Genomic DNA, 26,265 nt, shown 5'->3' on the forward strand with positions numbered 1-26,265 from the left:
TGGTTATCACTGATACTCAGCATTGTGTGTGTGTATCCTATGACCATGATGGTCAAAACAGTAATAAACTGTACAATACAACCTGTGCTTGATAGGACTAATATGGGATACAACTCGACTTTTATAAGTACTTGTACCCAGTTTATTTTTTTTAAGATACGTTCAACAAATTCCAGGAACTTGAAAGTTACCATATCTGGTCTCCAGTGCTGTAGCAGGGTCCTTCATACTTGCATAATACAGTGTGTCACAAGCAAGAAAGCAGTAAAGGTTAGGTCTTGTATCAATAGACTGAAGGCGTTCATCTCTACGTAGTTCCATCCTTATTCCAGACATCATGATATATCAGTATATTGCGATGTTGAAAACCAGATATTGCTCAGCCCTAGTGATGAGGCATCTTTCCATTGTTAGAATGTGAGTATTTAAGCAGTCAGGGCTCTTCACAAGATCCATTTGTTTATCTGGGTATGAGGTTTCATTTTGCTGGGATATGCATTCATCCCGGAAAAGCAGAGTGTCATCTCTAAGGTGAAGTTAAACCTAGTATGCACCTCCATCAAAGGTGTTGTAATAATCACATGCTGCCACAACTCTATTGCTTTATTTTGTGTCATTTTATAATCAACCCTTCCTTGAAAATGCTAAAGGCAGTGTACATTATTCTCTTCCACTCTCCCATCTCTCTCCCCCCCCCCCATTTCAGTTGCAATGTGAGAGAGGGACTGGCCCAATTTACCTAGTGATCTTCATTTTGGAGTAGGAATATGAACTTGGGCCTCTCTGGTCTTATTATTATATACTTGTCCGATGGCCACATCTCTAGCTAGTAGTAGAGTCTTTAATTTGATTTTTAAGTACCTGTTTAGGGGTCCAGTTGGTGCAAAATGTGCATTTATGTTAAATCAACTGAAGAGTAAACATTTTCATTGAACCAAGTGCAACCTTTCCTTGTCCCTTCTTAAAGAGGTTGGCATATAGAAATGTAGTTAATTGTGAGCTTACCAGCTAAGAAGGATTTTATAATGGATGGTTTTGCTTCCTGGGATTCAAAACTTAATGAATTTAGGCATAATACTCAGCCATGTTCTTATGCAGTTAGGGATTTTGGGTTTTGCTTTTAATAGAATATTAATCTCAAAATAGAAGATGTAGTGTGCATTGAACCTGGTGTGATAGTGTGAATTCTGGGAATTTTCAGTGAAACAAATGTATGAGCAGCATTACTATTAAAGATTCATAGGTGTTCTCAAGACTTAGGTTATAAGCTGAAGGTAGTATCCAAAGAAAATAGCTGTGCAAATATTTTTAAAGTCCTCTTTCTGTGTTTTTTAAAGCAGGTATGGAGAAGCATGTTTCTCTCTGTACATCATGCTTCTTTAAGGCATTTGAGGAAGAGATTCAATATACATATTTAACTGAAGTCTAATTATTAACTGAATTGCTGTTTTTGAGTAGCACATGCAAGTGTTGCAATTAAGTGGTACAATTAGCTTCCATGGAAGCAGATTCTTAGGTGTTACCTTGGTTGCAAACTATTCTGCCTGAAATGGATATTGTGTTATTTGTTACAGAACTACTTTAAGTTCCCCTTGTTGATCTGTTAACAACTGATCAAGCTTCAATATACAGTGGTACCTCGGGATAAGTACTTAATTCATTCCAGAGGTCCATTCTTAACCTGAAACTGTTCTTAACCTGAAGCACCACTTTAGCTAATGGGGCCTCCTGCTGCCGCCGCGCCGCCAAAGCACGATTTCTGTTCTCATCCTGAAGCAAAGTTCTTAACCTGAAGCACTATTTCTGGGTTAGCGGAGTCTGTGACCTGAAGCGTATGTAACCTGAAGCGTATGTAAGCTGAGGTACCACTGTACCATACTTTTCTGTGTATAAGACGAGGTTTTTTTAACTCTAAAATAATGTTTGAAAATGGGGGTCGTCTTATACACTGATAGTGCATTGGGGAGACGGGTGATTGGTTACAGCCACGAGCAGGAGCTTGTCAGCGGCGATTTGGTGTGTGATTGGTTGCTGCTGCAAGGGCTGCTTTGGATTGGCTGCTGCTGCGATAATTGTGTGGGTGATTGGTTGCTGCGGAAAGGGCTGTTTTGGATTGGCTGCTGCGACAAATGGGTGTGCGATTGGCGAGCGGGCACACCTGTTGGATTCTGTGATGTGAGCGATTGTAAGCGTTTTCATTCTGATTAGTGATTTTCGGCATCCCCCCCAAAAGCTTAACATCCCTGGGCAATCCCCCCCAAAAGCTCAGTAACTTTGGGCAATCCTCCCCCAAAATGCTCAACAACCTTGGGCCATCTCCCTCCATTTTCTTAAATTTGAGCCCCCCAAAATAGGGGTCGTCTTATACAGGGTTTGTGTGTTATACACAGAAAAATACGGTATATTATCCTGCATTGATTATTGCTGTTGTTGTTGCTACTGCTGGAAACTGATTTCTTTTCCAGATAAATGCCTGTTTTTGCTTTGTCTCCAAACACAGAAAATTGTGCTACTGTATTTACACTATTAGAATAAATGTAATTCACAGAAGTTCATGTACAGGAGAGATGTTCTCAAAAAGCAGCTGGAAAAGTGTCCTGTTGTACACGTAGGAAACAAACATGAATTTCCTTCCTCTGTAGTTTAATTCTAACGTTTTCCTTGCTTTGTTTGAATCGAGGGCTTGCTGGATGTGAATAAACAGAGCAGCACCTGCAAATTTGTCATAAATGGAAACAGCTTGATAGCTAAACATAACAATGAACTCATAAAGAAATTTAACTGTTTATTAAAAGCTCAGTAAACATGTATCAGCATTAGGAAAATACATGAAAATATTGTAAAGGAGAGGAAATATTGCTTAAGAGTTTATGACCATTTCATGTGGGGATTCCATTCCCAGCCCCCACATGAATTGGCGGGACACATATGAAACACCCTACCCTGTTATGCCTCATTATGCCCTTTTAGTGATGTGTTTTGTGATCCTTTTTGTCAATTCCAGGTTCAGTGTTGTACATGTGTCTTTCAGATGTGCATTAATCAGTCATTGCCTGTATCACTTTTAGAAATGGCAATATCTCCACCTAAAATATATTTTGGTGTCTCTTTATGAACTGTCAGCTTTGAAGGCCTCAGCATCTCCTATAGTGTTGGAGAAAATAGTTGGATTTTGCAGAAAGCTAAATCCATAATAGTAGTTTATGTGTTTATGGCAGTGTTGTAAATTGGATATTCATGATCTTGGATATGAATGGAATATGGAGTTAGTGTTTCAATTCATTTCGAATCCAGTGTCCACTAATGCTTGTACATGGAATAGCAAAGCGTAGATGTCATGATGTCTGAACTGGACCATTGTTGTGCACTTTCTCTTTCTTGCTGTATATTTTGCCTAAGATATGTAAAGGTCTTTGGAAGTACTGAGTGCAAAACATCCCCAGTCTGGTGCTTTCCAGGTGATTCCCATCACCCCTGACCATTGACTATGTTGCCTAGTACTGATGGGAGTTGTAATCAAAAACATATGGAGGGTACCCGGTTTGAGAAGGCTGCTGTAAAGGCTAACTACAATGAAACAGCCTGGCACCTTTTTGCATGTGACTTTTCCCTAAGCAAAAACTATGCAAGCAAACTTTTGTGAACTAGCACGCATCAGTTTCACTAGCTTTGTTAAGATTGCAGTATTGGAATTTGACAGTTGGGAACTTCCTGTATCTTTTTGGCAGATGCTTGGGCATCCAAAGATTATATGTAGTGGAATATTGGTGGTCATTAGTGTGTAGATTTGGAGTGTCAAGTAATGGGTGAATGAACACATTGTGCTGTTAAAAGTGATAGGCCTGGCAGCAAATATTATTTGTATTGTTGTTTTTTACCTTCTTTGCCACATAATTCATAATTCATCAGACTTTTCTTCTGATAGTGAATTAGGGCAGAAAAACCTCAGGTATCTGGGACTTAAATGCCTAAAGATCTGCTTCTGGTGTCTAGGCATTTAAAATATTAAATCAGTTCTGTGTAAGGTTGTCACTTTAAAAACTTTGGTGCTGGCTTCGGTCAAAGCTGGTGTTTCCCTGTTTATAAAATGCCCTCCCTAGTGAGATGTGTCTGTCCCCATCATTATTAACTTTCAAGAGGCATTTGGAAACACTCCTGTGTATTACCCAGGCATTTTGGTGACTGAAGAAAACTGTTCCTGGGAACTATGAGATCACTTCATGAAATAATGTTGTTAACTGTAACTGCTTTTAGAATGCTTTTAACTGCAGCTGCTTTTTAAATGTTTTAACTATAATTGTTTTTAGGATATTTTAATTGTTTTAGTATTTTTTCATTTTTAAATTATGGGTGTGTTTGCCACCCTGGGCTGCTTTGGGAGGAAGGGTGAGATATAAATGCAATAAATAAATATGAGAACCTGGACAAAAACATAGTGCTATCTTTTCTAGCAGTATCTATGACAGTTCAGAACTTGCTGCATATAATTTTTGAATGCTTGTTTTCCTTGGAATATCCTCAGTTGGAGGCAGCAAGGCTTCCAAATACCAGTTGTTGGAAACCACAGGAGGAGAAAGTGCTCTTGTGCTCATGTTTCCCACAGGCATCTGGTTGATGGGATGCTCTGAGAATGGGATGCTGGACTAGATGGGTCATTGGTCTGATCCAGCAGGCTATTCTTATATTCTTACATTCCATGTTGAAGGATATGTTTTGGAATTTATGGTAAAGCCGTTGATCACTTTCTTGGCCTTCCTATTTTTCACATGCCCTTTGTAATGGTTGTCGAAGAGAGCAAGAGTTATTTTGCCTAATTTTGCCTTAGTTCATAACATTTGTTTTCCTCCAATCAATGCTCTTTTTATATTGCATATATCCATAGCAATAAGAATTGAGAGTAACTGGAGCAACTGTTGCTAGGTACTGTGACTCTGTTTCCAAGTTTATATTAGAATTCATAAGTAACCCTTTATGAATAAAATAAGAAATATAATAGAAAAGTCAAATAAAGCCTAACTTCATTTATATGCAGATAATTTGACATTTCAGTCAGAAGAAATTTGCATTTCCAAAATGCATATTAGCAAGTGATTAATTTTTGGCATTTTAAAGTGTCCTAATTTATTGTTTCCCTGCAGTTTAATTTCAAATGGAGGCAAAGGTACAGCAAAGCTGTTGGTACACTTCTAATTTCATGTACATTTATTAACATGTCTCATTGATTTTAGTGGAATTTAGTTCCATATGAGCATATGCAGTTAAATTGAATTTTATCTTATTGATGGAAATGGTGCTGAAGTCACTAAGCAATTTACATTCGTGTAAGAATTTTAATAGGAATTCTGCTCTGAAAAGATTCTCCTAATGATGTATCTATTTCAATGAACATGTGGGAGTTTGGGGAATGTATAATGTCATAAAATGGGAGCAGGGTTATGACAAGCTATGCTTTCTAAAAGCTAATTATTAAGCAGTTAGCAGCTACATATGATTGTAAATTTGATTAAACCCCAAAGCCACTTCTCTTTTTCTATACATGTAAATATAGTTAACCTTAGAGATTCACTTGACTGTTTAGAATGTACAAAGAAGCACATTTTCTGGAACGTAGGAAGTCTCCAAAATCTGCTTTCCTGCTGCCAAAAAATAGCATATAAATTAAGGAAACATGAATTAATGTACTTTAGCAACCTTACCCCTCAGTTCTTTAACCTGGTATTCTAGGCTCCCTATGAATTTTCTTTATTTGAAATCTTATATTACAGAATTAGCTGTGCTTTACACATTTTTACACTAATCTTTCCCAGCCTTCTAGATCCTTTGAACTCCCAACAGTGCCACCTAGCATGGCCAATGGTCAGGAATGATGTGAATTGTAGTCCAAAACAAATAGAGGGCAACAAGTTGAAGGAAGGCTGCTCTACATTTTTGCTCTCTCCCCATCTGGCAAAACTAGTGGTTGGGATCCCAAACATGTGGTTAGTCCTAGAGGTTTTAACCACTAGGAATTTCATATCTACCACCAGAACCTAACCTCTTTTACAGCTAAATGATGCTCTTGACTCCCAATGTGTATGTGGCTTTGTTTAGTTGAATTATTATAGCTTTAATAATAATAATAATAATAATAATAATAATAATAATAATATAAAGCATGACCTAGCCAGTGCTATACACTTTAATCTCCAATTTATTTCAGTGGAATAGTTAAACATGTGCTTAAGCAGAGAACATTAAAGCACAGATGGTAGTGGCACTGTGACAGAAGAAAATGTGTTTCTTCTATAATAAAAAACATTAACTGGAATATCTCTGCATCTGACCCACCAGGAAGTGGCCCCTGTGCCACTCTGGTATCCTATGAATCAAACATCAAATGTTACTTCTGGTGATAAATTGTGGGACTTGAGACTCCAGCACACCATGGGTGAGCAGATGGTTGAAAGCATGTACACCACACATTTTTTAAAAAGTTGACTGTTGAGAAGGCAGCGCTTCAGATGAAAAGCCTTCCAATCTGTAAAGGCTTTTAAAGGTAATCACCTGCACTTTGAACTGGGTCTGGAAACAAATTGGTAGCTAGTGCAGTTCTTTCAGCAGGGAAGTTACATGCTCCAAGTAAGCATCTCCATTTAATAGCCTGGCTGTGGGAGTATGGGATGTGATGGTGGAGCTTGATAGCCAGCAAGATGAACACATAATTTTCTAGCTCCTGGTTTTATCTGCTAATAATTCAGCTTATCAGACCTGATGCTTGAACTGAAAGAAAACATGGACAATGAAACAAAGATCTCAGCAACAGTTAGATCTGAGTTTAAAGTCCCACATTCCCATCTGAAATAGATTGGAATTGCTAAGAGCTTAGGGAGACAAAACTGAATATTACATGGCAAAGAGCTACCTGAAGCTGTAAAAAAGTGCCAAACTTGTGGGGAAAGGGCCAGGCGACGGAGAGTATAGTTTGTAAAATTAAAATGGGGAATTATTCAGGCTTGGACTAAGAGCTAATATAGGGGATGCTGTTAGAAATTAAATGGTCTGTGAGAAATAGAAGGGGAAACGCAATGCACTTTTTACTCCACTGCATCAGTTACAGTTGTCCTGATGTGAAATTGATATTAAGAAAGAACATGACATTAAGAAAGAGGTCTCCAGGAGTGGACTACTTATATAATTTCCATACCCTTGCAAATGGTGGTGGTTAACAACAATAAATCCAAATCTCACTAGGTAATGGGGGTGACTCAGTGCCCACCCCTCGCAACCATCCCCAGCCCACCTGGTGGCAAACAGTGTTGACACATCCTAATGAATCTTCCCGAGTTAAAGAATGGCCACTACGCAAAATTTACACTGCTTATACAGTGGTGTTTCTTGTCAAATCAAGGCCACAGTAGTATATATGAATTTTACTGGCACTCATTAGTGACCTTGGCTAGGACAGAAAGAACATTTGACTGTGGAATAGAAGGCAGGCAAGGCTGGATAATAAAAAAGGCTTCAAGAGGAGAGATGAGTCATAGACATACAAAGATAAAAGCTTTGCAAATGATACACCCACAGAATCTTATCATAAGCAACATTTTGCTTTAGCTCCTATTAATGGGAGTTTTGAGAAATTATGTAAGAACTTTAAAGGGCTCACTCTTAACTTGATGGGAGGTTATGAAAGAGAATAAGTAGCCGGATTATTCCACTTGGGAATCAGAAAGTTTTTTTTAAATAATAATAATAATATGCTGTTAATATTAGTAGCTCCTTACTTTAGCTGGACAGCTGTTAAGAGTTGTATGGAAACAGTTTGTAAAACAAACCCCAATATTTGATTATTATTTTTGCCTTTGTGTCTATTAAAAAGACAAGAAATGTATATATTTGCTCATGCTTTAATAACCACAGATTTGTATAACAGCATTATAATATTGGTGGTTTTATTTTCAATCCCTTTGCTATGAATCCCTAGTATGGAGTTTACTCTTTCATAGCAGTAGTGTTTTGCACTGACATTTTCATCAAGGCATCCACCAGCAGTAGCCAAGAGTCCCTTTTCTGTTCAGTCATTTGCAATCATCTGTATACATAATTAACATTAGTTCTTATGGGGTCGCCATGGAGAAAGGTATTTAAAGTTACCATGGGCTTCCTTTGACACTTTAAAAAAATTACTCAGATTAGGGTTCTAGATTCAGGTAGGTAGCCATGTTATTCTGATGCAGTCTGTATATATATATGTGTGTGTGTGTGTGTGTGTGTGTGTGTGTGTGTGTGTGTGTCCAGTAGCACCTTAGAGACTAACTAAGTTTGTTCTTGGTATAAACTTCTGTGTGCATGCACACTTCTTCAGATTCAGATTGTGGTGTCTGTGAAAAATGGTACTCAGTTGGGCTGTTCTTAACTTGCTATGTGAATACATATTTTGTTTTATTTTGTTTTATTGAGAGCCAAACTGCATATGCAAACTGAACCTCATGACTTTTTTTAAGATTGAAAGTGGAGAAATGGTGGGGAATGGGAAGGGGGGAACTTAATATTTTACCTGATTGCAATTTCCAGTTTCCTTGCATTAGAGCCTCCCTGTGGGGAGAAATATCCAGGGGTAAATGGGAAGTTTTGCATTTATTTCTTTTATCTTAAGCTTAGTTTCAATAGATTATGGGAACTAGGGGGCTGGGCCCAAAGGCTTCAAGATAAAAGAGGGTTTTGCAAAGGGTTTTGAAGTAGTTAAAGGTAAGGTAAAGGACCCCTGGATGGTTAAGTCCAGTCAAAGGTGACTATGGGGTGCTGTGCTCATCTCGCTTCAGGCAGAGGGAGCTGGCATTTGTCCACAGACAGCTTTCTGGGTCATGTGGCCAGCATGACTAAATCGCTTCTGGTGCAACACACAGGTGATCTAGCATACTGTTTTGGGCATAGGTGGCATCAAAGGAGAATGAACAGAGTTATCTGAGGGAACAGAAGACTTTTGGAAGGAGCTATGAGTGGGTAAAGATAGGTATCCATAGGAGGAGAGAGAGATAAAGGGGCCATGATGATAGTAGGCTTTGGAGGTAAGAATAACTTGTGGATCTAGGTGTAGTTATTGAATATCTGCATGTGATAACTTGTTGGCACTAAACCGTCCTCTGTTGTCAATATTTCCAGCTGTTTGAGCACAATGGAACACTTGGGAACAGTAGAGCCAGAAGATGATTCAGGATTATTACCACGCCTAGCACCTAGTCCACACAGTGAGGCAGTTGCTCATGAATTTCAGGAACTCTCCTTGCAACCCATCCAATGTTTGCCTCCCCTCAATGAAAGGAAGAATGGTGAGTACAAAATATGACAGATATTTGGTGTAGCTATTAAACAAAACTGAATTGTTCCTTTTTTATTTAAGCGTTCTGTGATTTTACGCCCACTGAAAAAATGAATATCTGAATGTTGTCCAATAATGTTGCAAAATATGTCATATATTCTATTATAAACATTTATACATGTTTCCCTGCTTGAAATACCAGGTGTTCATCCAGTGCTTGCCTAATGTATTCAGCACATCTGATGAACGCTGAGTACTTCCAAAAATATTAATATCTAGTTTTGGAGTTATCAGTTTTACATTTACTTTATTGGGCATTTATGGAACTTAGTGGTTGCTAGTTTCATCTCTTCCTTTTCTGTTTCTTTTGGCTAAGAGACAGGAGATTTTAATCAGGGCATGTCTGTTCTAAAACTGAAACATGTTTCCATTTGGTGTGGTCTTCATTCTTTGCATTTGTTTAGCAAAGCTTACATTTGTATGTGGTCATCTGCTGCTTGTTCCCTGTACAGTTGTTTCCTATGTACTTGCAGCTGTGTTCTGAGGCATTTGGGTTTACCTTAAAGAGATACCTGGCTATAATTTGTGCACTCCTAACAGTAAACAATTCTACTGTCTTTTTAAATTTCTATAATAACTTAACATGGAGGCAGCTGAGGACAATTTTTGGAACGGGGTTAGAAAGTATCAAGTAAAGAGCAATAGCAAATCCTACCATCTGAAACAGAAGCAGCGTACAAAAATAACAATACAGTTGTCAACACCACTGTTTCCCATTTCCTCATAACATCCAGATTTCAGCAATGCATTTTACGTGGGTCTTCCTCTAAAGCTTACTCATAAATGTCTGTTGGTTTGAAATACAACAGCCTGATTATTGACTGGAACTGATCAGTCAGAACATAGCTGACCAGTGTTGAAACCACCTTACTGGCCTCTGATCTGTTTAATTTAAAGTGCTGGTCCTCAACCGTTAACATCTAAAGTTGTATACCTTTTGGGACCCAAGTTTTTAAAGCAAAGGAACCACTCGCATAAACTTGCTCAGTTAGAAGGATTGAGTTGTATCCAGTGGGACTTCCTCTTCCTTCAAGCCCCTCCTGAAATCTGCCCCAGAGGATTCCCTCTAGATTGTGAGGGGTAGAAGGGGAGAGAGGGCAAAGTTGTGTTTTGTGAGAGGAGCGCAGTGTTGGATGCAACCAATAGTTATCAGAGGCCCTCTGCTGTCAAAAAGTGAGGTGGATTCCTGAATATCTTCTTCATGAATGCTCTCCTATAGGATTTGATTAGGTTCTTGCAGGGGGTATTTTTATTGTCTGGACTTTTTAATGCTTTTAATTATTAATCTCTTTAATGTTGCTTTTTTTGGTTTTTTTGTTTGAGGATGTTTACTTGTGATTGTTAGGTGAGGTTTTACCATTTATCACTGTTTCTTCTATTTGCTATAATTTTGAGATGGTTTTAATGGCTGGTTGAGCCATCTTGAAAATTACGTTTTGTAAGGTATGAAGCAAATTCTTTAACAATCCCTTGACAAGTTGCACCTTTTTATAGAGGAGTAAACAGAGCCATGAAGAAAAGTTAACACTCTTTAATCCAGCATAGTTTTTCTCATAATGATACCTCATCGTGCTCTAACTGTATCAGCTTTATGAGAAATTGGTTCTTCATTTAATCAGAAAATGTTAGAGTTGTATCCAGTGTTATTCCTACTTAGAGTTGACCCATTGAAATCAATGGACCTAAGTTATGTCTATTAATTTTAATTCTACATATGTAGAATTTCAGAATGTCAAGTTTTGTGATGAAAAGATCCTTATGTGGAAAAGAGAAGGAGATTAGAGCATGAGAGCAGATCCAAATGCACATTCCATTGGGAGTAATGCAGTGCTGGTAGGCAACATTTGTATTCCTGTCCTGCGCATGGAAGCATCTTCTCTGAATCAGATCAGTTATCTTTAGCTACCCTTGTCTGTTCAAACTTAAGCCTTGCTATGCTTATGCATAAATACTTAGCACTGGATGCACCAGCACCTAAAAGCAGCATAAATAAGGCTGTAGTCTTGAAAAGCTCTATTAAAAAGAAAGTCTGGCTGAATAGAGTGGGACTTACTTCTGAGAAAACAAGTGTAGGATCATGCTGTGCATGTATCTAATTTTCTTGGCTTTGGCTCTTCAGCATAAGGAAGGTAGCACAGTGGGTTTATACAAGAAATGCTACCAAGTTGATTCACAACTTGAAAATGAGTGCTTAGATTTTATAGCATCTTATTGGTGATTTATTCTGAACAGACTGGATTTCTTCCAGCACTTCCAGCACTCTTTTCAACCTAGAATTTGGACAGGTATTTATTGTAGTTTCCTTTGCAGCCTGAAACAAATTATTCAGCCTCTGCGTATTGTGACTTGATTCTGCAGCTCATATTAAGAGTAAACTTTTTCTGAAAGAAGACACCTTCAGAAAGTTGGCGAGTGTGACTATGTGCAGTGCTTTATTTCATTTGATCATATGCGAGTCAAACTGGTAGTTTCTTGCTTTTTATTTTTTAAAAAAGGTTGATTTGTACATTCAGTATTCAGTTCTTTTATCTTCATTTTCCTATTTCGTTGTGGATCTGTTCTGACAAGAATTCTCCTTGTGCCTTAACGGTACTATGGTAACAACTGGCAGGAATCCATTGCTATTGTCTCATGGAGGTGATGGGCATTCTCACTGCAGTTTTGATACTTGAGGATGTTTTTTGAGGGGCAAGATAATGGACAGTCAGGTTTGATATTAACTTTGAAGGAAGATCTTGATGGTTTGCTTTTTAAACATAGGAGAATAAGGACATTTAACTTCTCAGGGCATATGGTATGGTGAGGTGCCTGTTGAAGGGGAGGGGGAGAAAACTGGAGCGGTTGAAAAGGGAATTAACCTGCTAAAGCTGTAATAGGTTTATTGGATTTGGTGGAGGGAATAAGATTTTCTGAGAAATTTGTTATGAGATTTTTTTGCAGGGGGAAATCTCCCCCACTTTGTTTGTTTTGTTTCTTTTTTAAAATGAATTCATCACACTTTTAAATAGTCGTGAGTACAGTCAGACAAAAAAAAATACTCTGTTGCTGTTTTACCAGTACATCTGGAGTTTAAAAATAACATCATACATCATGTCTAATAGAGTTCAGTGGGTCATGGGTACAACCATGAACAGCTTTTTTGATTCCGTCATAAAAACACATGTAAGAGGTTCGTCTGTCTTCTCAGCTTGGGATCAAATGTGGACTAGGAGCCTGCAGGAAATTATCTTTACTCTGAGCTGTTGTACACAGCAAGTAGATAAGATCAACATTCCAAAAATGTAACACCTTTAAACACATTCATCAAAAGGCTTTTGGTACCTATCTTGGATTTTGATTCTTGAAGGTCCTTTTCCCTAAGTTTAGGACTGGCAACTTAAATCCAATGTTAGAGATACTTTGTATAGCCTACAGATTTTCTTCAAAGTCCTGTAAATCCAGCTTTCCTTTTTGAAAACATTTTTTTTTAACTCAAGTTAACAGGTTAAGACACAATTTCATCCTGGCAGAGACTCTAAATGGGCAAAATATATATGATCCTGAATGACTTCCATATATCATGTTGGGCAAGCCTGTCATACGATTCCTTAAAGTTTTGGCTCATTTCTTCCAGCCCTTATGTGTTCCTAGTACATGTCATCTTAAGGTTGAAAGGAGTGACACCTCCAGCTCCCCAATTCCACAATAATGAAATTGTACTCTTGAGTTTGGTTTCAAATGCTACCTACACCAGATTAACGTGGTCAGTGTTTTACATATGCTAGCGTTTGGGAAGTGTGCAGGAAGGCAGCTTTTTGTTGGTTTGGAGATTGCACAGGAGTTTCTTTATTTAGTATTTAAAGCCAAACAAGTATTGTTGCCCAAAGTGAACATGAAGCATTTTTAGTTCTTCGTAGTAAAGAAAGCCAATGACCAGTACTCAATAACCATTTTTTGAAGAAATGAAGAACCCATGGCCTTGCAGATATTGTTGGATTGTAATCCTATCATCCATGATAATTTGCAATGTTAGCTAGTGCTGGTAGGAGTTGAAGTCCAAGCGCATTTTGAGGGCCACAGTTTCTTCATCCCAGTATTATTGCTTAAAGAGGCGCATGTAGTCTACATGGGTTTATTACACTAGACAGCTGTGCACAGACTTGTGGGTTTCTGAATGTAGCCCTGACAGAACATTGGTTCTCTTTAATTTAAGCATCAATTAAATACTACACTGATTCAGATTTACTGGTTACACAGCATGATCCAGGGTTGTCTCCTGTAACTTCAGTGGATTTTAAGAATTCCTTTTCACAACTCTGTCTACCCTATCCTAGCAGCTCAGTGCCTGATGTTTTGAAAAAGACTTGAGTAGGGCTGGGGGGGGGGAATAATGTGATGTGTGAAATAATTTTGACCCTTGGTGAGAATGTACATGTTATCTAAGGGATGGCATCTCTTATGCTATAAGAAATGCGAAGAGAGACTTTGTATATACTGGTTTCCCGTTCAGTCTGTCATTGTTACTAGTACTGCCAGTTCCCACAATCCTAACATTCCCTGGGCATCAGTCAGTGTCTGCAAGGAACAATTTTCATGTGAAAAGCCCACAGGCCAAGACTCAGTAGTCTCTAGAGAGCTGACCTCTGAAGTTGAGTCTCTTCTGACATTTTCACAAGCTACTTTAAGTGATTTCTGCAGATTCATTCCATTTGGTAAACTTTTGAACAAAACCCCTGTCCTTTTCAGTAAGATTTATTAAAGCCATTTCCCCCTTTCTCAGTGACAGAATGATGCAATTAAGATGGGAGATGTGTCTGGTGACTAAGTATGATGAAAAATATTGTTTACTGATTCTTATTTTTAAGTAGTACAAAAAGAGTCCATGGTGTTGTTTTATTTCCAGACATTTCTTGTTGATTATGAAGTATTTTGCTGGCAATTAATGTAATGTCTACTTTTTAAAACTAGTTTTTTAAAAAATTTATCTTTTAGGGGGCAAAATGCTAAGTGTAGTGCTTCTCTCTAGATGAATGTTGATAATTTTCTAGTTTCAGTGAAATTACCCTTAGCAGTGTTGTATGCTATTGATGTTCTAAAAGTGACCTGTCATTAGGAAAAGATATTGGTGGAATAATTTTCAAAGAGTGGGTTACTGTAAGCGTTGCCAATCCTTTTCTTTCCATGAGCACATTTCAAATTTCTTGCTTTTCTTTCTTCATCCCCCCCCCAAAAAAAAAAGTTACAAAGAGAGAGAGAGAACACATACAGTTTCCTTTTTCAAGGGTTTGGGGTAAAATGCAGCTTCAATAGTGTTGAAATGCATAGGTGTAGCCAAGATTTATTTTATGGGGGGGCAGGCTTTATGTTGTGGGGCAGAACTGAGATATCTGTGATGCAATTGGCCAGTTAGTTAAGGATTTCTATTTATTTACTTGATTTAGGTGGGGCAGCTGCCCCCTCTGCCCCTCCTGGCTACGCCCATGTTAAAATGAATCCTCTTGAATTTGCATGATGTTACACAGGGTCCTATAGCAGCAACCATTAAATTAAAGCTTACATTGGCAGACTGCAAAGTAAAAAATCATAGATATGGTGTCTGGGACAAAAACACTGATTCAAGGCATGGATCCTCATCATGGTTCATTTTTACATAGGATGTCAATCAATTATATCTATGCACTTAGAGATGACTTATGATTTGACTCATGATTTTAGGGCATAGTTTGTAAACAATTACGAGAATCCATAGGGATCTGTGCCTCACATCCATGTTTTTGCACCAAGGCAGTACTAGAAAGGGCCAGATCTTTGATTTTTGTGGTTCAATCAGTGGAGATAGATGGGATATGTGACTTGATAGAAGGGTGTGTCTGTCTGCCTGGGACAGGTAGCCCATTACAAACTTATGAAATTTCAAGTGGATTCATTTTACTAGATTGTGTGTGTTTCCATCTCTCTGTTTCTCTGGTACCTTATGCACCATGTCTTCTCCACATTGCACAGTCTGTTTTCCTCTCCCATTCCCAGTCTCAAATCTCTCCCCTTTTTCTCATACCATATCAGGTGCTTTGCTGTCTGTTCAGCTGCTGATGTGCTGATCTAAGACTTGGAAACCACATAGTGCAAGAGATTACAAAAAGTTCATTGAAAACTAAACACAGCAACACTATTACGCCAACACCACACACAGCTGAAAGAGGAACTGGGAAAGAGTGTCCACCTTCCCACTTCCTGTTTCACATTCATGCATTTCAAGGCTCAGATTGGTAGCTGATAAAAAAGCTATATATGTGAAATATATTCTTATGAGGAAAAATTGCCACAAACACATCTAAGGGATTGCTTACTGGGAGCCCAACTCTTCACTTTACTGAATGTTCACATTTAAGGCATCTGTTCTTTGATTTTAAAGCAGCCATGGGGAGGGCCCAATCAGGATTCGAACAACAGAGCATTGGGAAGAGGGTTGAATTCAGTCCCCCAGTGAAAACTAAATATCCCTTTTTCCCAGGGCAAATTGCAACTTGGAGGGTTTGATATTTATATTTTTAATTAGGACTGCAGTTTTGGGGGCACAGGCAGCTGCTATTTAAAAAAGAAAACTGATTTGTTAAAACTGTGATTGTACATTTTAACATGATGTGTACTTCTGTGTTTTAATAGATCATATATTCTATTAATGTTTTATTGTTTTTTAATTATTGCTTCCCCACCCTATGTGTTTAGCTGTTTCTATTTTAGCTGTAGAGTCCCTGTCAGGGAAAAGGGCAGAAAATAATAATAATAATAATAATAATAATAATAATAATAATAATAATAGCAATCATCTATCCAATTTGCTTTACTTCAAGCTGACATTTATAAGGATTTTGCTTTTAACCTTTTATATTATTTTTGCACACCACCCCAATCTCTGCGTGATTTGAGATTCCAGAGGCTCCAGGCAATAACCAAGGCTTTCATTTTTCATTCAGAATGATGCATAGCGGAGACTGTGGTATTTTTATGATATATTGTTTATTTACACATATATACAACCTGAGCCTATGAAGGAGGAGTTCACAGTATCAACACCCCAAGAGGGCCTTGCTTCTCCCATAGCCACAGCCTTAGATTCAAAACAGAAATCAAGCATTGCTTCCTCTCTCTCCCCAGCTTGCTGCTCTTCTTCAGCCTAACATCACTTCACTCTCTCCTCTCAACTTTGGCTTTGTCCTAACTATCCATGAGTTGAGGGAGGGTGCCGCAACTATTTGCCATCTCACACTGATCCACTTAATTTGTTCCCCTTAATGGCCAATTACTCAGGTGATCACCTCACCAGGACGTTAACCTGGCTTGTACTTTAACACTCGCTGGATCCAGGAGTTAGAAGGACCTCAGCCTTCTTCCCCTCCCAACACATAACATTATAAAACATGTGTGTGATTGGTGTGTGTTTGTGGTCTGTTTGTGTGTGAAAGAGTGGATGTGACCACATCAATCTTTTGGAGGTTTGGCCAACAGTAAATGCAGCCCTTGGGCCAAAGAAAAGGTTATCCAGCCTTGTTTTATAGCATTCTCAAGAAAAAATGAAATGATCAGTCTCATGGAAGAGTGCTGAACCACTTCTTTTATCTGAGCTACCCGTTCCTTAATCTGTGTTTTTGGTTTTCTGTCAGTTTGTAAAACAACAACCAAAAGGCTTGTTCAGCTTGACATTATGAGGAGAGGGAGAATGGATCCCATAAGATAAGGTCCAAGCAGTATTAAATACTTGCTTGTGCATTTACGTCATGTTTAATGAGGCAATAAAATTGTCCACATATGTTTCTGTTTTCATTTCTCATGTAACTGATACTTGAAATTGAGGCTAGCCATGCTCCCAAAGTTCTAGGCAGACTGGCATAGTTGAGATAACAGAGGATGCATCATTTCCTATAGAGCCTTTCTTAAGATTTTTAGTGGTTGTTTCCCCTAGCCCTGATGTTTCTTGAGGCTAGAATTGGATGGTGTGAATGCAAACTATTTGTAAATCTGTGGGAAATGTGATGTTAAAGAGATTATTTATGTGGCTTATTTTGTTGATGGCGCAGCAGATGTTGGGAAGAAGTAGTGAAGGGCCTTTGAGCAGCATGCCCAGCATGCTTTAATCCATAGTTTGTCTTAAGACCAAATGACTGCAGTATGTGGGATTGTCCTTGGTTCTAGTTTGGAAGCTTCAGCTTGTGCAGAAAGCAATGACCAGACTGCTTCCCTGGCCACAGACTGTGACTGTGACACACCATTGTTATGACATCTGCACTGGCTGCATGTCTGCTACTGAGCCAGGTTCATGGTTGTATTGATTTACAAAACCCTGTGCAACGTAGGTCCAGGGTACTCTGGGGATTACCCTAACCCGTATATTCCAGCTCGATCACTGAGATCATCTAAAGGAGCATCGTTGGTCATTCGCTATGTTTGTCAGGCTCATTTAACAACAAAAAGAAACCAAACCTTTAGTGTCATTGGCCCAGTCCTGTGGAATGCCCAGTCCTCTGGCATTCATCAGGCTCTTCTGTTTCAACCTTTAAATGCCTGCTAAAAACTTTTCTACTTGTCCGGTTTATGCAGGAAATTAATAATTCATATTTGCATAACAGTTAGCTATGTTTTTATTTTTAGCCCCTTAATTTTTATATTGTATGATTTTGCATATAATTATTGTAAACTGCTCTGATATTTCCAATGATGAGCGGTATATAAATATTTTAATCAATAAATAAAGCAATATGCTTTGTGGACCAGGTCATTGTGTTTGCTTATCACCATCATTACAGTCCAGATGGGATTGTTTCATGCCGGGCAAATATATTCTCTTTAACATGAAATAAATTTACCTAACATGCCTTTCATGTTTAAGCTTGCTTTTTAAAAAAAACAAAAACAAAAAACATGAGTGATAAATTTTACTCAGAGCAGCCTCATTGAAATTAATGAATAGCTAATTTAGGTCCATTAATTTAAAAGTACAACTTCATTAAATACCACTCCGTGTTTACTTGGTACATTAGTGTCATGTTTAGTCTTCCAGAAGAAAATCTAGTCACAATTTTAATGATTTTGATATGGTGTCCATAATCTGGGATCTTATCTGGCAGCTACTGAAATCAACTGAAATACTTCTTATTGACTTGTATAAAAACACTGAAATGTTAGTTATCAAATGAATGTTAAATGTATGTTTGATTACAGCCTTCTTCATTTGGTGCAGTGCTTCAAAACATACTTCAAAGGGTCAGTTGTAGTTGTTCATCTGAAGAGACTCTCATTAGATCAGACATTTTTGGGAAGGCTTCTATGTCACCTTCCTGTTTACCATGTTTACGGTACCATGCCAGCATACCATTGTGAAACACTGGTCTGTATGAAATCCTACTCGACTTCTTTTAACAAATTAGTTTTATAATTGCATGAATTTCTTCAAACTGCGAGAGACAGTTGTTCAGCAATTAAATCCACATGTTTGCTTCTCTTGCTACATAGTTCAAAGCTGTAATAAGTGTATAAAAACTTTGAAGCAATTAGTTGTTACAGCAATGATTGCTTTCTTTACAAAACAAAATTCTACAACTTTTGAACTCTTGACACTCCTGGTTTGTAGTGTTCTAGTGATCGGACTCCTCATCTGTCTCCTGAGAAATCTCTATGTGGGACAAGAAGCTACAGTTAGAACTGGATATGGAACAACTGATTGGTTCAAAATTGGGAAAGGAGTACGACAAGGCTGTATATTGTCTCCCTGGTTATTTAACTTATATGCAGAATTCATCATGCGAAAGGCTGGGCTGGATGAATCCCTAGCCGGAATTAAGATTGCTGGAAGAAATATCAACAACCTCAGATATGCAGATGACACAACCTTGATGGCAGAAAGTGAGGAGGAATTAAAGAACCTTTTAATGGGGGTGAAAGAGGAGAGCGCAAAATATGGTCTGAAGCTCAACATCAAAAAAACGAAGATCATGGCCACTGGTCCCATCACCTCCTGGCAAATAGAAGGGGAAGAAATGGAGGCAGTGAGAGATTTTACTTTCTTGGGCTCCATGATCACTGCAGATGGTGACAGCAGCCACGAAATTAAGAGACGCCTGCTTCTTGGGAGGAAAGCAATGACCAACCTAGACAGCATCTTAAAAAGTAGAGACATCACCTTGCCAACAAAGGTCCGTATAGTTAAAGCTATGGTTTTCCCAGTAGTGATGTATGGAAGTGAGAGCTGGACCATAAAGAAGGCTGATCGCCGAAGAATTGATGCTTTTGAATTATGGTGCTGGAGGAGACTCTTGAGAGTCCCATGGACTGCAAGAAGATCAAACCTCTCCATTCTGAAGGAAATCAGCCCTGAGTGCTCACTGGAAGGACAGATCGTGAAGCTGAGGCTCCAATACTTTGGCCACCTCACGAGAAGAGAAGACTCCCTGGAAAAGACCCTGATGTTGGGAAAGATGGAGGGCACAAGGAGAAGGGGACGACAGAGGACGAGATGGTTGGATAGTGTCTTCGAAGCTACAAACATGAGTCTGAACAAACTGCGGGAGGCAGTGGAAGACAGGAGTGCCTGGCGTGATCTGGTCCATGGGGTCACGAAGAGTCGGACACGACTAAACGACTAAACAACAACAACAAAGTGATCGGACTAATACAACAGGATATCCTTAGTAGACATAAGTACATTTTCTCTGGCTGTTGAGCCATTTTTTTTTAAGAGCACAACCACATGTTTATTAAAAGCACCTAGCTGTTCCCTTTCTTCCTCTTCCTTATCTTACCCAAGTGGCATACAAATGCTGTTGGTTCACATTTATTTGAATGCAGGGATAGACAACGCAGTACTCACTGGGTTGGTGGTTCTTGTTATTTTAAGTCACTTTTTTATTGAAATGGCAGGCACTTTGGTCATCCTTGGAGGGGCTTTTCTGAATGTGTGAGTAGTGGGGTGCTCAATTATATTCTCTGTGAGAGAGAGAGATACATTTGGGCAGAGAGAGGGGGGAACAAGGCATGTGTGATTGTGCAATATAAGTGCATGTGTGTGAGGGAGGTGCTTGTGTGCATGTGGTTTTTATGTGTGTAGTGTGTGTGTGCATGTTGTGTGTGCTAGAGTGAGTAGCCACCTTGTATACTTTTCCTAGTGCTGGGGAATGCACCCTTTTATTATTAGATAGCAACTACATAAATGTGTGTGCCCGGGGGAATCAATATTGTGTGATTTCCACAGTCAGCACCAGCAGGTCATTGATGACCTCCCATGGAAAGCATGAGAATGTCTGACGGGGGAGGGGGACAGCAGCAATAACTATATTTTTCCTGATTTTGTGTTGTGCCAATGACAGTCAGCATTTTTTCTTATGCTACACTCGCATGGCAGCCATTTTGTGACTGCCACCCACAGCACTTCTTCAAAATTCAAAATGTCTCTGCGAGTCCAAAAAGGTTGACAATCCTTTCTACCAACCAAAGGCATTAGAAGAGAGCTTGGCCAGTCCACCTGACAGGAATAGAGGAAATCAACAAGCTGGTTGATTTGATCAGGATATGAGAAACAGTTTTAAAATTCCTATGAAGCTATCCACTTGTCAGTTTAACCTCTTACCATTTTTGCTGTCCTTGCTTCCTTTCAGCTATGCTGATTGAAAGGTCTTATGCCCCAGGGAGTGAAGCTCATAGATTTATTAACACACCATTGTCATCCTGCTGGCCTCCGGCCCCACCCCCTCACTCTTTTGTGTATTCACGCACTATTTCAAGAATGGAAGAGGGAGTAGAGCGGGCGGGATTACTTCTTGTTTATCGATTAATGCCATGCTCCCCCCCCCCAAATCGGCAGAAGTATTTGCTGTTTCCCTAAAAAATGGTCAATAACTTTGGCACCCCCCATGGGTAGATCACTGCTAGTTTTTTTTATCCGGGAGTAGATCACAGTTTCTTGGGAGCTGGACATCCCTGCTCTACTCCATGGCAGTTAGGTTGTTCTATAGCACATTTTGATGCTGGGTGGCAATGTTCAAAGCAGCACACTCTACTGAAAGTTCTTATTTAACATCTTACTTTCTAAGATATGGAAAACTTGCTACAGGTGAAAGAAAAGCAATTCTAAAACAGTTAACACAGGAGGAATGATTTAAAAAATCATGAATTCACTTCTGTTCTATTTGCAATGCAATAAGTAGAGCTTGAGGCTGCAATCCTATACACAGTTACACAGGTGTAAGTACCATTTTACTTAATAAGACTTACTTTTGTGTAGGCATTTTTAGGATTGCGCGGTAAGAAATGTTTTTGGTTTTTGTTCAGTGCAGAACGCAGAAAAGGGCATTGTTGGTAGACAATGGCATACATACATAATATTGGAAGATGAGCAGATGGATCAATTCTGCTGTTGTGGATAATGTTATTAATGTTATTAGGTCCTGTAATAGTGCTGCCAAAATAGATATGCAGTAAACAAACAAACCCCAGTGTTGCAAAATGTGACGCATCAATATCGAAAGCAACACGATGGCCAGAAACAATTACAGTATAGAAAACTTTATGGAATAATGGAAAACATCAAAACTATCAAACTGAAGTCTCTGAAAGTCCTTGAATAAGTCACGGTGCCAGACTTTACCCGGCGGAGAGCAGGCTTGTAAAGTTTTGTATAATTAGCAAATGTCCAATTCTGATGTCCAACTCTGAACTCTGCTGAACAGTGTTTCCAGATAGCAACTACTGTTTTGTTCAGTTCTTCATCAACCAATTAGTTCAACAAACACTCGTAAGTAGAAAGATGTGTAATTTCTTCACTAACCAATCTTTTTTCGAATTGATATAATATACATGAGAATGAAAAATACTCTGGAACAGTTCTCATAATTGTATATTCATGTATATTATATCAATTCGAAAAAAAGATTGGTTGAAGAAATTACACATTGATCTGGCCACCATGTTGCTTTCGATATTGCTGAAAATAGATATGCAGACAGAGTTGAAATCTGGCTCTGGTCGCTCTGACCATATCCTTGTTGTGTATCCTGTTCTGAATGGTGAGTAGCTGTTTTAGATTGGGAGGCTGTCTTGTCTGTAAGCCAGTACAGAGCTTTGAGAGGGTCAACTTAAAACAACTACTCACTAACAACAAGAGGACAAAACTTCATGCATCTGATGGAGTGTAGTCTATGAAAGCTTTTGTCCTGTTTTGAGCAGCTCATAATCTAAAGCATAAAAACATGTTGAGCTTGCACACTTCTGTTAGCTTTGGTTACAAATTTGGTTACAAAAATGTATTAAATTTGGGAAGATGAGCATTAATGATGCAGAAGAATATAGAGCTCTTAAGGAAATCTTCTATTAGAGTTTCAGCTTTTTGCTGTGTTTTATATTCTTCCTATGAGTCCTTAGTCTCTTTGCAAAGAAACTAAAGAGTTAAATAAAGTATCTGAATAAGCTGACTGTCTCAGGGCTCACAAACTTGAGTGAACACTTGATTGGTTCATCTACAAATGCCCTCTTTCATGAGAGCAGATTTCTGTGAGTGAAGAGACAAGATTGTTGTTTCCTTGTATTCTTAAAGGTTCTGGGGAAGCCCTTTTGAATGGGTGATCATTTTTGGAAATTACACCATCTTGGTATTTTCTTGGATTGTGATGAATCTACCTCCATTTGAAGTTCTTTGGGTTCGATTATTTCTGCTCTCCACACTTTTTTGCCTCACAGATTTTGCATGCTCTGAGAGTTTAGCATCATCCATGTAAGTAATTGACTCCTCTTTTACTTTTTCACAGGAAAAATATTAAGTTTTTCATTTTATTTTATTGAAAGTGTCTTTTAATGTTCTTGCTTAAAGTATGTTTTTCATACAGAAACTAATTGCATTGTGTGGGGAAAGCTTAAGACTTGCTGAAATATTGACACTCTTCTTACAATAAGCAGACAGTCAAAGAGTTTCTGCTAAATACCAGCTTTTCCACTAACGTAGGGATAACTCCATTTGCCAATGTGCAGGATGCTTTAGCAAATTATCCTGTTTGTGTTATTTCAGTGAATTTTCTTGTTTTGAAAAGATAGATTGAAAACTGGAGGGAGGCACCTTTATAAAAAGGACCTTATTCCTTAAAATATTATTAGAACATGTAAGAAAAACTTGTCCATGCACTGAGAAACCACCTTATTCAAAATAATTCACAATTAGCTCTAAATAGGAAAGTTATATTTTATTGTAACTTGGTGAACAAAGTCTTAATTCTATCTGCACATTACAGTGTCAGTTGCAGTACAAAAATTCCATCAAACGGACAAGTGACACTCTTTTAGAAAAGGAAGGTCCCCCCCTATTCCTTTAACAATGCTTTGAGGTCATTTATGCATTGATATGCTATGGGATATTATTAATTTTAGATGCCCTTGCCCTAATCCAGACTGATTATACACATGGGAGCTCAAGTGAGCATGCTGGGATTTTGCATAATCATGCATTTCGCTGTTCACTGCATTGTGGGCCATGCTCAGCATATATATATATTCCCATTGCTTGGCCCCCACATTGTAGTGGATGAAGCGATCATGTGTGCATTGGAATTTTTTTTGGTCTTTTGGGATGGAAACAGAGATAATAACTTTATTGAATGAATTTATTTATGGAAGATCAAGCATATTTTTAGGTGGAATTTATTTTGTGTACCAGTTCTGCATAGATTTTTTATTTTTTTAAAATTTAGGTTTGCAACCCAGTCACAGGTTGCATGAATCTGTATTTTTTCATCTGTTTTTAAATCTTATATTAAAGAGTTAGCCCTGGACAGTTGGTCAGGGCTGAAATATTTCCAGATAATCCCTTACATAGTACAATTTACTGGTCTTAATATACAGCATGCAAGTCAACCATATACAGTATGTGTTATAATTGTGGGAACTATTGATGCTGCTAACCCATATCTAAAGCCAGTGTAATGACAGATGGCTGACAATGCACCAGTTTTTGTTCAATGGTGACATGGTTTCTAGTATTAAAAGTGAGTTTAATCACATTTTCTAACATTCTTATTCTCTGAAAAACTCAATTTGTTTTCCTGTTACAATTGAAAACAACATTTTGAGCTTGACTTTCACAATGAAAGGCTTCCGCTCCGAAGTTGAAATTCATCATAATCTATTTCCAACTGAAAGTAGGATCTTGTAATGGAAAATATTACCCTGAATTGTAGCCAGCAGTGGCTGATAAATCTCAGGATATATCATCTTTTTAATCCTGTAATTAGTACAGTAATGCTTTTTTATTCTGTGAAGATTTTTTGAATAGGAGATTAGATGAGCACCTCTTAAGATACTTTAGTGTTGAAAGCCCACAAGGTTTTTGGGAGCTGAGGCACTTTCACCCCACTGCCTTGTGGTCTGGGACAATGCAGCTTCTTTGCACGACTCAGCTGGTGGGGGGCAGAAGATCTTCTGCTCCCCCTGCTGAGTGAGCCCTGATGTCCCTGCCGCTCACACACAAGCATCAGGGACCTCAGGGCTTCTTTGCATGGCTCAGCTGGGGGGGCAGGAAGGCTCCCCCCCAGCTGAGTGAGCCCCATGCTTTTCCAGCTCATATGTGAGGCATCAGGGCTTGCTCCTCTGGGGGGCAGGAGCAGTATAAGGAAGCCAAGGGAGGAACAAGCTGTATCGGCCTGGTGATACAGCTTGCTCCTCCCTCTGTGGTATGAGGGGCAGAGTGATGACAGCTTCACCTGGCAGCATATTGCGGGTGAAACTGCCGCTGCTCCTGAGTCCCTCTGCTTACCAGTGGCCCAATGTTTAAAGTGGTGCTGGTAGCAGAGGGACTCAAGAGCGGCATCAGTTTCACCCACAATATACCGCTATCACATTCTGCTCCTCATATTGGTCCTGGGTGATGGATCAATGCAATCCAGTGTTAGGCTAAGGCATCTCCTCAGAAGCTCCAGACGGCATAAAACTGTAAAGCCACCATACAGGTAACATGTAAATAATGAATCAAACTATGGCCTCCTACTGCCAAACTACTCAAAGCTAAGCCATGGAGTCTGGTCTTGCTACAGACAAACCACAACATGAAACATGTTTGTTCTTGGCTTACCACTTGTGATTTGTTTGGGGAAACAAACCATGAGGCCAGGTTCGGACGTAATGCTAACCCATGGCTTAGCTCTGAGTAGCACAGCAACAGCAGAACCAAAAAAGGAGTGAAGTAGCTACAATTTTTGTTCTGAGTATCCACACACTTTCTCATTCACACTTAGTCATGCTTTGGCTTGGGGAACCAGACCTTTGTCTCATCGCCCCACCCAGCTATTTTCTAGGAAAGGATGTGGACACTGAGACATATGTATAGAGCAGCAAATCTTTTTCACCCACCCTTGCATCAAGCCCAAGGCTTTCTAATACATTCAAGTAACACATATTTTAAATAACTTATGTTATGTTAGAGAGGTTAAATCAAGAAATGCTAATTTGGACTTAATTTGGATTTCATAGTGTGTTCTGGTATCCTAAATGTATCTGTTATAAAATGTTTGTGGGAATGGTTACATAGCAGAGTAATTGCTTCTCTCTTCTCAGATAGAAATAGCTGGCTAGAACAGCCTTTGAAGCAATTCATTGCTCATTTCTACAGAGTGCACATTAAATCTAACTGTTCATTAATGGTCTTGAGGGAAGCACTATAGTGGGTCAGTATGGTGCTGGTTAGCACATTAGATGACTTTAAATTGGAAAAAATGGCATAATTGGAGTAATATCAAAGCATATGCTTGTACCAAAGCTTTTTGTGTCCTGAAAAATTAGCTAGCCTACCATGTTGCTGGAGGAGCTCTGCATAACTCAAAATTGTTTATACTCTTGCATTGTTAGGAGCTGCAGCAATGTAATATTTCCCATATTCTGTCTTGAAAGAAAAGGGCATTGAG

At 38.8% G+C, this 26,265-nt stretch overlaps 1 protein-coding gene across 8 annotated transcripts in view; it reads left to right on the plus strand.

Moving 5' to 3' along the window:
- The window catches only part of MRTFB (myocardin related transcription factor B), a 95,550-nt gene that overhangs the window by 23,536 nt on the left and 45,749 nt on the right, over window positions 1-26,265 (plus strand). For 7 of the 8 annotated variants that reach the window (XM_083584925.1, XM_083584929.1, XM_083584928.1 and 4 more), the window contains one exon: window positions 9,142-9,308. In XM_083584925.1, the coding sequence (XP_083441051.1) occupies window positions 9,142-9,308 (167 nt within the window). Of the gene's footprint in view, window positions 1-6,510; window positions 6,536-9,141; window positions 9,309-26,265 lie in introns of those variants that run through there. The other variant, XM_083584930.1, reaches the window with a different exon arrangement.

The sequence above is a fragment of the Podarcis filfolensis genome, assembly GCF_964270895.1.
Source record: "Podarcis filfolensis genome assembly, chromosome: 14".
NCBI classification, from domain to species: Eukaryota; Metazoa; Chordata; class Lepidosauria; order Squamata; family Lacertidae; genus Podarcis; species Podarcis filfolensis.